Source organism: Hibiscus syriacus, unplaced genomic scaffold (assembly GCF_006381635.1).
Source record: "Hibiscus syriacus cultivar Baekdansim isolate YM2019G1 unplaced genomic scaffold, ASM638163v2 tig00116951_pilon, whole genome shotgun sequence".
Taxonomy (NCBI): Eukaryota; Viridiplantae; Streptophyta; class Magnoliopsida; order Malvales; family Malvaceae; genus Hibiscus; species Hibiscus syriacus.
The window spans coordinates 5336651-5350157 of NW_024063482.1; the positions used below are offsets into that span (position 1 = coordinate 5336651).

The 13507-nt window shown below is 34.2% G+C and overlaps 1 protein-coding gene and 1 pseudogene across 1 annotated transcript; one reads left to right on the forward strand and one right to left on the reverse strand.

Annotated features, from left to right (window-relative positions):
- The first annotated feature begins 5119 nt into the window (after window positions 1-5119).
- Window positions 5120-9559, forward strand: LOC120188788 (E3 ubiquitin-protein ligase SP1-like). The gene is made up of 11 exons (XM_039192185.1): window positions 5120-5327; window positions 5449-5501; window positions 6468-6592; window positions 6657-6752; window positions 6934-7071; window positions 7157-7222; window positions 7822-7934; window positions 8030-8140; window positions 8318-8361; window positions 8440-8545; window positions 9266-9559. Exons 1-11 carry the CDS (start codon window positions 5254-5256, stop codon window positions 9366-9368), a joined length of 1029 nt encoding a protein of 342 aa, XP_039048116.1. The 5' UTR covers window positions 5120-5253; the 3' UTR covers window positions 9369-9559.
- A 1057-nt stretch (window positions 9560-10616) lies between these two features.
- The window catches only part of LOC120188527, a 30482-nt pseudogene continuing 27591 nt past the window's right edge, over window positions 10617-13507 (reverse strand).

Consider the following 13507-nt stretch of genomic DNA (forward strand, 5'->3'; position numbering starts at 1 on the left):
TATTTTATTCTAAAACAAAAAGTTAAATATCGAAATACTTTAAAAAAAGTAAAAATCAAAATAATTATTTTATTAAAAACTAAGAGTGAATTTTCAATACCTCTATTAGTTAATCGTCTTAAATATAAATTATATGTCTATCCATATCGATAATAGACTAGTAACATTCATTGGTCGAAGACTTCTCAACCAGTATTATCACTGGAATCTTAACTCTTCCTTTAATAATCACATTGCCTAAGAAAATAAAACAAAAAGGATAAACTAGATAAATGGTAGCTAAAGTATGAGTAAGTTTTCGTTTTTCATACTAAAATTTTAAAAGTAACGAGATGGTCACCAACATTATCATTTTATCACAAATGCCCAGAGAAGTTACGAAGAAAAAGCTCGCGGAAGAGGAAGAGAATGGCTGGAGAGATGGTAGTTAAGGACGTCGGAGGAAAGTGCTTCAAAGGTTTTGTTGGGAGATGGTTAAAAGTGGTCTTGACAAGCGCATTGCGGCCTTTGACAAAAGGTCAACTCCGTCGAAGTTTTCCCTTTCAAGAGACTGATATTCTAGCTAATCACAAGTACAACAGCATCAGCCGAGGCAACTGCTTTCTCCGCATCGTCTACTTGGGCAATGCCACAAGCCACATTGGTGTAGCCTGGTACGTAAGTTGTCGCCACTAATGTCGACAGACTCTACAAGTATATACCTGATTATCATGTAAATAATATCACCCAAGTGGACCCCCTTTCTTATATCAATTCATTAATATTGTTGAATCTTAGTATTCATCTTTATCAACCTCTTACGCAAACTTGGGAGCACTTAAATATACATGAATTAACAGATTTATTAAGGGATAAAAAAACCCGTTTATTATGTGGATACAATATGCATTAATAAGCATGGTGAAAATGATTATTGAGATAGATAGGTAGCCTTCTCAGATGATATAAAAAGTTGGAAGAAACTACCTATTAGGTATTGTTTACATGTATAAATGAAAAAAAAACAGATATACCCAAACACCAATGGGAGGTAGTAATGATAATGATATAATAATCTTTGATCAAGCAAGTGATAGATTGCTGATTTTGATCATTAAAGAGACACACAAGATCCCCTGTTCCAGGTTAATAGTCGGTGTGTATTTTGATCCTTTTCTTACCACTAAAGACATCTATCTACTCGTATTAGCTGTGGTACAATTTGTCAGAACCGTCTTTCGAGTTGGGCCTGAAATTGGGCTTCGACGTGAAAAAAATGGGTTAGAGTCGCCACAGACCATTTTAAAACGAATTTAGGTGGGTCGGACACCATCTTCCCTGATCTGGATTTTATCAGAAAAATGTCGGGTTCGGGAGTCGGTTACGGTCAAGGAAGGATTAGCACCCTTGAACCGCCCTTTCGGTACCAATTAATTCGTCGGTTATCTTTAATTGCGAAAAATTAGAAACTTAAATTAAAATTTTAAAACCGATTCAGATTACTTACCTTTGATCGGTTGAACGAATACCCTTAAAAAATGAAATTGTTAGATTTGTAAAGAAGTGCAAAATCAACTTAAGATGGAAAATGCATAAATACGAAATAAATAAACAACATAAAAAATAAAAAAAATGATAAAGTAAAATAGAAATGAACAAAATAAATAAAATGATAAAATAAACAAAAATAAAACATACAAAATAAAAAAAGCAATAAACAAAAACAAAATAAATAAAAAAAACAAAGGAAAAAGTAATGAACTTAAAATAGATAAACATAAACAAAAATAAGATAAAAAGGAAAAAAAAGTGAAGATAATATATATATATATATATATTTAAAAAAAAGATGAGAAATGTATATAAACATGTAAGAAAAACAAATAATAAAAAAGAAAAAAGAAAAAAGAAAAATAGAAAAAACAAATAATAAAAAACCAAAATGAAAAATAGTAAAATAAAAAAAATAAAGTATATACATAATAACAAAATTGAACCCTAAAAAATAGAAAAAAAATGATATATATATAATATTAATAAAACAAAAAAAGTAAAATAAAACAAAATATATAAAAAAGGATCGAATTGAAGTAACCAGAAATCATAGGGTTAATTTGCAAAATGCAAAAAGCATAAACGGTGACCAAATTGAATAACTCGAAAATTAAAAGGTCAAATTGCATGTAGTGACCAGATTGTAAAGCGATTTAAACTCTTAGGGACGACGGAGAGAGTTTAACAATGTTGTAATTGCACTATGATCCTTGGTATATAAATACCTCAATAAGCCTAATCTCTCTTCATTCTCACCATTTCCCTCAGAATGCTCTCTCTCTCTAAAACGAGAGAGAACTTGATTCTCTCGCCTCTCTCCTGAGAGAGCACCACCGGTGGGAGCCCGCCCACCGTCAAATGCCACCAACGGCGGCCGGAAAAATCGAAACCTCACCGAATGTTCGTCTCAGCGTCCCCAACTAAACAATGAAGCCCAAATAACCGAAAAATGCTCCTATCGACGTAGATCTAGCGTCAAAGCCTCGGCCTTTACCTTTCTCGTCGGTGGCTTTTTACTTCCGGTGTCCGTCGGTTTGGTCTTTACCTTTGTTTTGTGATTGTTCTCGATATTGGTTGTGGTTTTTGGTTCGTCGTTGATGTTTGTGGCCTTTCTCGATGTTGATGTGGTTGACTGTTGGCTCGGTTTCTTTTGTGTACTCTCGTGGTTCTGGTGATCGGTATTATAGTTGCCGTGGGTTTTTTATGATGGTTCCCCTTTACTGTTGGTCACCCCTGTATTTATAGTCCGATTGGGGCTGTTTCTGGCTGTTTTCGTGGTCGATCCCGGATATTGTGGGGTTACTTTGTTGTGGGTCGTTTGTGGTTCCTCGTTTCACACCGACCGCCTCAGGCTGATTCAGTCCCGTTGGCGTGGCCGGAAAGTACGCTGGGTGTTGACTGTGCGGCTCCCTTACGGTGCTGATGACATGTTACCTTAGGGGGAAACCCTAAAGGTCTTGGGCTGTTCAGGCCCATACCTGATTGGTTACCTGTTAGACCCGCTAGACTCGAAATGGACCTGAACATTAGACCTGGAAAAGAAAAATGAAATAAATTAAGATAAATAAAATGAATAAAAAAAATAATAATATACTAAATATAATTTATATAATATATATTTCAAAATAGTTTTTTAATATAATATATATTTTAAAAAGTTTTCAAAACTATATGTTATATAGTTTTCAAAATGTTTTAAAAAATATTATATAAGTTTTCAAAAAATGTTTTTAAAATTATATATTATATAATTTTCAAAAATGTTTTAAAAAATTATATATTATATAATTTTTCAAAAAATATTTTTAAAACTATATATTATATAATTTTTCCAAAATATTTTTTAAAACTATATATTATATTTTAAAAATATTTTCAAAAAACTATATAATATATAAATTTTCGAAAATCGTTTTCTGAAAATTATATATTATATTTCGTCAAAAAACATTTTCACAAACTATATATATATATATATATATATATATATATATATAATATATACAAAATAACTCACGGCGAAAATGAATGTCTACACAATTACTATTTAAGTACTCTTATACAACTAATACCAAATATGGTAAGTTTACCATTTGTTATAGAATGAGGATGAAGTCATCAGAAGATATTACTTTTACAATTGGGAGATCATACATATTTCGGAAGATGGAAAAGATCAGTCTGTCTATGCATGGGTAAAACTTGTGAGTGCTAAAGCCGAGGAATACGGTAGTTTTGAAATATATGGAGTATTCATAAGTATATACCTTATCGAGGATTGTGTTGAAGAAGATGGGAGTATGATTTATCTCACTGATGTGGAGAATGGTGGTAACTTCCCGGGTCTGGGATAACAAGAACTGTAAAAAGGATAGTGTGAGTGCTAAAGTTGTTCTAAAGTTAAATCAAGGTAAGCGTAGTTATTCTAACTATACCAAAGTACTGAGGCCTAGTAAAATGCCTAACCACTAAAGTCTATATTTGCATGGAATGCCTGCAAAAACGTTTTGAATTTTACTAGCCAACAACCTTATCATGTTATTTTATAATTCCGAACAGTGGGTTGCATTACCTTCGTAGTTCCCGATCATGGTCTTTGCGACATTGGCATTGGGTCCAATTATTGCTAACGTTTTGACTGTGGTCGAAGATAGAGGCAACGATTTTGCTTAACATTGAAGTACAAGGAACAGTAGGCGATGTCGAGCAGGTCAAGGGATGAACTTGAAGCTGCTGGTTTGGTTGTACCGAGGAAGGAGCTAGGTTTTCTTGAGAATTATTACAAAGCTGTTGGTTTTGCTGGAAATGTTGTAAGAGTATTTCTGAGGTGTCTTGTTTCAACGACAAAATAGTATTGACTAGTCGTAGCAGTTCAGGGTTTAGGAGAGCTTCTAAAAGTTTCAACGAAGGTGTTATTGGCACTGTACCTATCCCTTCAGAGGATTCAGGAAAAGAGGAGGTGATTGCAACTTTAGTTGCTAATGTGTAAGCAGTGATAAAGTAGATCGAGAGATCATTGCCTTGGAGAAATGGAAAGTGAGAAAAAAGAATTCAAAGAAAATACATTTTTAAATCTTACCGTTGGGATAGTGCTAATATATGAAGCAAAATTATCATACCACATGGTCAAACGATGCCATATCAGCTGGTGTGTTCCGCGCCACATTAGTATTCTGTTATTCAGTAACGAAGTTAGCGATTGAGTGATTGATTTATTATAAATTTATGATATTAATGATCAAAAAATTAATTTTGAAACTTCAATAAGAAAAAGAAAAAATTATTCAAGCATTAATGATTATTTTGTAGTTTACCCAATAAACAATAGTACGAACTGGGTTTTGCAATCATAAACTAGCGTGCTCTTCCCTTCGCCACTAACTTGGAGCTCTCCTCCACTTCTCGCATCTAATTCCTTCCCTTTCTCCCTCGTCCAAACACCCAAAAAAATATATACAAATAAATAAATTATAACTTTATTAATTTCCTTTTGCCTTCGACCTTTCTTTCGCCCCAATCTTTTAGCCATCCTTCAGATTTATTTTCTCTCATTTTCCCTATAATTTTATTTTATTTTAATTTACTGGGTTTTGTTTCGGTTTTCATTGGTTTTAAGCATTTGATGATATTCCCCCCTCTTTTTTTTTTGTCAATTCCTCTAAAATCTGTTGCTGATTTATGATAGAAAGCTAGGGTTTCGTTTTGATTTTCCCTTTTAAGATGGTTCCATGGGGTGGCATCACTTGCTGCTTGAGTGCAGCTTCTCTTTATCTTCTCGGGATCAGCAGTGGGAGGTTAGCTCTCCGTCAACTGTCTCAGTAACGCTAATTCCATTGTTATTTATCAATGCATTTGACGGATCTTTCAGAAGAAGAAAAAAGTTTTAATCAATTCCGTGCTTAAATGATAAAACAGGGATGCACAGATTCTCAAGACGATCACTCGAGTCAATCAGCTTAAGGAATTGGGTTTGTAGCCAATTTCCCTTCTACGGTTTATGTGATTTGTTTGAATTCTTCATAATTTGTTGAGATTTCTTGTGTTTTGATCAATTTTAGAAGGAAATGTGAGAAGTAGCCAAATAATTTGGACTTTAGTTAAAGTTTAGTCGGGTCTTACATTTCTGTCTATATGTATGCGGTATTTATACTTCCAGTAAAATCGCGCATATGAAGTGCATATGAAAACTATTCAACTCTGTATTTTCTTTATTAACTTATACTTGTATTTTATCTTTATTTTATTTTTTTTTTTACTGTAGGAGGCCTTTCACGGATGTTGCTCTTAACCATGCCATTACATATGAGAATAGGGTTTTGTTGTTGTTGTTGTGCTGCCTTTTAAGGATCATTTAAGAATTTGTTGATTATTTTTCTAATTAGTTAACTTGGAACATTTTGGATACCCATGTGGTTCACTGTCTGTCTTCAATCTTTGATTTTCCTGCAGGATGCTTGAGTATCAGTTTGACTTTCATTATTTTGTGTTAAAAATTCTGATAAGATTGGAAACACAATATGTCATGTCTACTCTTAAATTCTTTGAAGTAATTGCGTTTGGCATCCATGTTCAGCACATATTTGTACATGGGTATATGTGGTTATGGTCCTTCAAATATTGGGGAAAAAATGTATGAAAACTGAGTATATTCATTTTAGATTAATAGCATATTCAAATTCAATCCCGAGTCCAAGAAACATAGAAGTCATCCCATCAACCTTAACATTAACTAATGAAAAATGGTTGTTGGACACATTTATTTGATTGGTTGTGTGAGTTTTATAGGCATTTTTGCTTTTCATGGCTCTAAAGATGTTCATCATAGAATTAATGTTAGGTGACAGACCTAATTGGAGATGGGTTTGATTAGTTCCCATCATTTGCATTCGCTAAGATGTTTATCTTAATAATACCATGTTTCTTTCACCTTTCAGCTCAATTGCTTGATATTGAAAGTAAAGTGATTCCTTTCATTGTAACAATCTCTGGAAGAGTGGCTTCCGAGACACCAATTAATTGTGAGCATAGCAAATTAAGAGGTGTTATAGTAGAGGAAACGGTAATTTTTTCTTTTATCCTTTTTTTCCTGGTTGCATATGATATTCTTGTTCATATATCTTCAGGCTGAACAGCATTTTCTAAAGCACAATGATGCTGGTTCTTGGATTCAAGATTCTGCTTTGATGCTTTCTATGAGTAAAGAGGTTCCATGGTACCTGGTTAGAACATGTTTCTCTTCGTCATTTTAGTTTGACTACTATTGCTGAAATTGCTTATGATTTCTGGGTTCCTAAGGTCGTGCTTTGAAATCACACTTGAAGGAATTGTTTGTGTTGCATATGAATTAAAGTTGGTAATGTAGCTCATTTGCTGAAAATATCTTTAAATTATTAATTATAGGATGATGGGACTGGACGTGCCTATGTAGTTGGTGCTCGCAGTGCAGCAGGTTTTGCACTAACTGTTGGAAGTGAAGTGTTTGAAGATTCAGGCAGATCAATTGTACGTGGAACGTTAGACTATCTTCAAGGTCTCAAGGTATTTTTTCTTGTCTTCTTGTGTCCATTTTATTGTAACGCTTTCAGTTGGATTAAGCTTATTCGATGGTCAATTTTGCTTTTAGATGCTTGGAGTCAAGAGAATTGAGCGTGTGCTTCCCATTGGTACTTCCTTGACTGTTGTGGGTGAGGTATGTTCTGGATTAATGTCTGCTTTTAGTTTCTGATGATGCAGGAATATCAATGGAGATTCCAATGTTAAAAAAATGTATAAATATTATGAAATTGCAATGTTGTACTAGTTAATATACGTAGTGCATTCAGCCTTTTTCCCTGCCAAGTTTTTGAAGTTGAAATTCCTGGATATAATTTGTATTTAAGTATCTTATGCATGGTAGGAAATCAAGCCCCCACCCAACCACACCAACCCCCCAAAAAAATCACCACAAGAACTTGTGGGTACTTGAGTTTTATTTTAATGTGGCCCACACTGATGCATATATGGCCCTAAATGAGTAGAAGGCTATGTTTCAATGTGGTTGGACAGGAAAATCTTATCTTAATACACTAAAAGCACAGTGCTGAAGCTGTTTGATCATAGTTTGAATCAGTATGAAACACACCTGGAGCTAGTATTTGACTATGATCTTTGGCCCCAGGTGACTTAGTCAAGGCCATAGTTTTGGCCCTGCCTAGATGTTTTAGTATGCTATTGTTGAGTTCATTTGTATTGAGGTTATATTGTTGGTTTATTTACCTATTCTCATTTTGTCTCTTTTATATGTGGTAGGCTGTCAAGGATGACATTGGAACAATTCGGATTCAGAAACCCCATAAAGGGCCTTTTTATGTGTCCCCCAAATCTATTGATCAACTCATTTCCAACCTTGGGAAGTGGGCAAGGTTGTAAATATTTGAGACTTGGGACTTCTTTTTCACATGTTTCTAAGTTTCAATGATTAGTTCAAACAATGAAGGTAACAGCTTGATTTTATCAGATTGTACAAGTATGCTTCGTGTGGACTCACCATATTTGGTGTCTTCCTAATCACCAAGCATGCAATCCGTTTTGTTTTGGAGAGAAGACACCGACGGGAATTGCAGCGAAGGTATGCTTGATGAGTGCTTGTAGTACTTGTTGATAAACACTGGAATGTGAACTGACCAACATATAGAACAACTAACATTTAATAGTATCCCTCTTTTTAAGAGGCATGCATTTACAAGCACCTGCCTTCGTTATTTTCTGTAATAACAGACTGAATCATAAAACTTTGTTCGTTCAGGGTTCTTGCTGCTGCAGCTAAGAGATCAGGGCCAGATACTGAAGGTAATACACTGTCTCAATGATGGTTGTTTTTATGATTTTATCTGTAAGATGTTGGGATCTGACAGTAATTTCCTGTAGATCCTACTCTAAAAGCTGAAAATGGAGAAGAAACCAAGAGAGATCGCTTAATGCCAAATCTCTGTGTAATATGCCTCGAGCAAGAGTACAATGCTGTTTTCATTCAGTAAGTCCAGTAGCTGCATTTTCTTAATTAATGTATATAAAGCTATAAAAGAGCCTTCCTACTGGTGCCCTTTATGCTTATAGATGTCGCAGTAGTCAGTACTAATACCTAACGAAATTCTGCTTGCTGCAAGAATAGAGGCTTTTTTTTAAGGTGTTATTCACTAGAAAGCAATATATTACCATTGCCCTATAGCATTAATATCATAAATGCTATTGCTGTTTCTCATTTGACATATGCCAGTGCGGTTGATCCAAAAGCATTATATGTTGTCTTCTTTTGACGCTCCTCCTTTTTGGGTTGACTGGACTCTCCAAAGAGTTGTCTTAGACTACATTACTCCGGACACCTCTTTTTTCTTGAAGTACTCATGTCCAACGCATATCCGGATTTGGGTACAAGGATATAACCTTCTAAATATCCTTCAAATACATTGAAAAAAATAGAAAAGAAAAAATGTGTTAATTTCAGACACGTATTTTCCATATTTTGTTTTGGTAACACTTGAAGTCCCTGTTGCTCTTTTAAGAGCCCAAGCTAGAGGCATTATGCCTCTGGTGATCGCTAGTTTTGTGGAGAGTATTAATATTTGTACGTATGGATTGTTTCAAAATGTTTGATGATTGTTCATTCCAAACATGGTTTTGGAAATTTTGAACTTCTGGTCCATGAAAACTTAGTCTTGTATAAAGTTTCACAGATATTGCTTATGATTTGCAGATGTGGGCATATGTGCTGTTGTACAGCCTGTGCTTCGCACTTAACCAGCTGCCCCCTTTGCCGGAGACGTATTGAGCAGGTTGTAAAAGTCTTCTGCCATTGAAGTTTCGGCCTATGAGATTCGGGTTCATTTGGGTCTCCTACGGGAAGCACCCACCAACCACACCGGGAGTCGTCGTGGTTTCATGATCACTACCTCTTTAATAAGTGCCAAATGAAGATCTTTATTTTTAGCCAATTATGCAAATCCCATCTTGCAGTAAGTTCATAACTTGGTAGCCTGTAAATATTTTAGATTTATTTCTTTTAAATGTTTGGAATGATAAATGTGTTTAATGTTGTAATTTGGTGACAGATTCGGATGTTTATGTTTTTCCATTTTTGTATAAATTTTTGCACTCCCTTAAAACATGTATTCTACTTAATGAACTCGGATACAAATACGTGTCTAATACGAGTATATTTGATTTTATTGGGATAATAAATTAAAATGAAATCATCTGTAAAGTGCTTCTAGAAACACGACTCAAGAAAGACGTAAAGTATGTAAAATAGCATTGAATAATATTTGTGCTGTTCTGATCAATTTGATTATATATATGTGGAGTCTTGCTCAAATAAAAATTCTTTAAATCAATTTTAATACAAAGAACGTTTTAATTTTAACTTCTTTTTAGTTACAAACATTACAAATTCGATCATGTTTAATATTTTATTTATTGTTCTTATAAATGAAATGGTTCGAATAATAAAATTGAATATTCGATGCTAATTGTATCAAAATTAAAGCGATTTGTAAATTTAATTGAATTCGTTCGTCTAAAGCTGACTATTAATTTAATTGATTTGAAAATAATTAGATAAAAAAAAACACCATCTTTATAGTTTATACAGGCAGTGATAAATTTAAATCCAAAATTTAAAAGAAAAAAAAACTTCATATATGCATCATCATCAATGTTACAGTGCACAAACAGGGAAAAAATAATTAAGTTGACCCAACCCTATAAATTATCCTGTAAAATCTTCATTAAAGTCATTGGTTAACCATGCATACAACAAACACTTGCTTCCATCTTTATCACGAGCAATAATGGTACACGGACTGGTTCGATATACACTTCTCGAAATTCAAATTTACGTAAGAATCAAACCTCACTTATAACAATGGGGTCCGGCCTCGTCCTCCCGCGCATACCTTTGTAAATTACAAAGTCTTAAGTCCTTGAATTTGTAACATCGTGTTCATATATACGCAAGTGAGCTCCGGTCGAGGTCGGGTTGAGGACGACCATGAGTTGGTGTTGGTGGTCTTTTGGATGTTCAGTTCCGCAGTACCGATAGAAATATATTGCATGTTCATGTACTAGCAGTGGGCAGGGATTTTTTTATACATCAATATAAGCATTACCTGCATCCCTGTGTCGTCTCAAACACGCTCTGGCGATGTTTCCGGAGACTGAATGGGAAGTGGCAAAGGATGTATTAATTTTGGGACGATAACCATTCCCCTACCAACGACCAATATGGCTCCGGCATTGTTTGCGGTACCTATATGTATATGTATTTAACAGATTAGGAAGCAAAAAAATTGCAGCATAGGGGGTAATCGGTGTATTTTACTTACCACAATAGTTTGTTGCAGAAAAAAGAGTAATCAATTGACCCTGAGCGAATCGCTCAAACCCATCCATTACACATTCATGGGCCCTTATAATAAGTTCCAGCTTTTTTTTCTTACAGAAGTCCGTAACACGATCCGGCTGCATATGGCAATATAAATCATTGTAGGTTCGTGCATATGTATCGAAATATAAATCATTGTAGGTTCGTGCATATGTATCGAAAAAAAGGTTCAATCTAACATGAGATGATAGAGGAAGTGCTCATGACTTATAAATGAGTTGTTTGAAACTCGGATCACATAATTGAAACAACGAGTAAATTCGAACCAATACAATGTATGATCCAAAGGATTGCCTTGATGCATTCAATAAACTAATTTTACACACAAAGCAATAAAATGCATACCCCAAAAGTGACAAGACCGGGACCTCTGGCATTCGGTCTCAAACCTTCTATGCTATCATTTTATGTTGGATCGAACCTGAATACGGAAATGAAGCCAAATTTAATCCATAGAAAAGATTTATTTAATTGGATTGTGTCATGGTGGGAGGAGAAGGGCGAGAACACGAAGAGGGTGAAGAAGAATTGGGAGAAATGAGACGAGGGTTAGGGATTGAGAATGAAGGATTGGGGATTATGGCACGTGAGGAGAATGAAGAGAACTTACCCTCTGGAGCAGATCATTAGTGGAGTGGACTTGGTGCAACAGGAGCGGCCCAAAGAAATTAAAATATCAAGCCCAATAGTCCATATCTGCAAAAACAAATGAAGAAAGAATGAAGTTGTTAGATTCAGTTACAAAGGACAGTGTAACACCCCCAACCCGTATCCGACCCGGATCCGAGTCCGAGGTGTCACATTGATTTTTCAAAACATTTACTTGTATAAAATAGTGAGTAATTTAAAATTTTTATACATATAACTTATTCAAACATTTACAGAACCATTCAGAGCTTATACAATATATTCTTTTGAATACATGCCAACTAGAACTTCATATATTAAAATACATATTATTCACCTTTCTTCTGATCTGACCTTTGGTAAGGAAACTGACCTGTCTTGCTCCACATTGCTCTTTACTCTTCTGACTTCTGTAACCTACGTGTGAAACAATCACACGCTAAGTCTATGACTTAGTGAGGCATTAACGTATAAAAGTAACTCTAACTACTCAAACATGCATGTACATATCATCTCATGCTATCATACACAACAATATAATTTCCCATATAATCAATTGTACACATATACCCATTATTCATCATTTCCATCGTTAATCTTATTATATAATCCGTATTATTATCATTTATATCCTTTAATCATACCTTCTTATTCCTAATCTTTTTATCAACTATGACTCCTTCAATCATATACACATCATCATAATCATATAATACAGTTATCACCAAGAATCACACATAGCATCCCATAATCTTTATAATCCATTTTTCATAACATATCACTCATACATATCACGTACAATATATTTTATATTGCTTTATTAGCCCATGTATACTTTTGAGAACTTAAGGTATGTGAGTACATTGAGGTTGTGCATCACTACGCTGTCATCACAGCTTGTATAAATGTCCCGAAGGACCTATCCAGAGGTCACAAAGACCCCGGAAACTATCCAGAGGTCATAAAGAACCTCGGCAATTGTCCATAAGTCCCGAAGAACCTAGGTAAACTGTCCATATGTCTCGAAAGACATAGGTAAACCCTTGACTCTTGACATGCCACTATACCCCTAGCTCTCATATCACATAACATGGGCATTATCATTATAACATTTCATATCACTTGTTCTTTCTCTTCTGTCACATACCACATTATGTGTAAGCATATTTCATATATAGCATATATTACATATTACATGTAATCACGTAGATTATTTCGTATAGCTTATCTCATTTCTCATTTGTTTCATATATAACCTATCTCATTGCTTATATCTCTTAAGCACTTAATCACTTGTCTCATAATTTCATATAGTCACGTATCACTTATCACATGGTTTACATATTATGATCATGTAATCATATCAAACATATTCACACATATAAGAATCACCTATTATATCTCATAGACATCATTTTCATACTTGTATCACATAGTTCTATAACTTTCCTGCATATTCATGTCACATATTCACATGTACATATCATTGTTCATATGATTTCATATTCATATGTTACTTATCTTATAACACTTCCCATGTGTTCATATAACATGTATATCATTTTCATCTATTGTTCACATATGTTCCGGTATATCATATATATCACATATGCATATAGATCATTTTCATATTCACATAGCACATACAAGAACAAATCAATTCATATAAACAATCATACACACACTCATATTAAACACAAGTTACTATTCATAAATTCATACGCAACACTATAGGAAATAGACTTGTCGCAAGTCTTATTTCCATCATCTATCATATACTATCGAATATGCACTCATCTTGGCCTCACTAAGTTCCAATCCACTTTTATGATTTCATCTCTTTCGATCGAATCTTAACTTGATACTCGTTCCAGAACTTGTTCATGTTCGATATCTACATAATCATACATTAATACATATCAGTATCCC

What these genes read in the sequence shown, in the direction of transcription:
- LOC120188788 (XM_039192185.1), top strand. Translation starts at nt 5,254, where the DNA reads ATGGTTCCATGGGGTGGCATCACTTGCTGCTTGAGTGCAGCTTCTCTT. An exon ending in CAATCAGCTTAAGGAATTGG is followed by an intron (nt 5,502 to 6,467) that starts GTTTGTAGCCAA and finishes TTCACCTTTCAG; the next exon opens with CTCAATTGCTTGATATTGAA. An exon ending in TACAATGCTGTTTTCATTCA is followed by an intron (nt 8,546 to 9,265) that starts GTAAGTCCAGTA and finishes TATGATTTGCAG; the next exon opens with ATGTGGGCATATGTGCTGTT.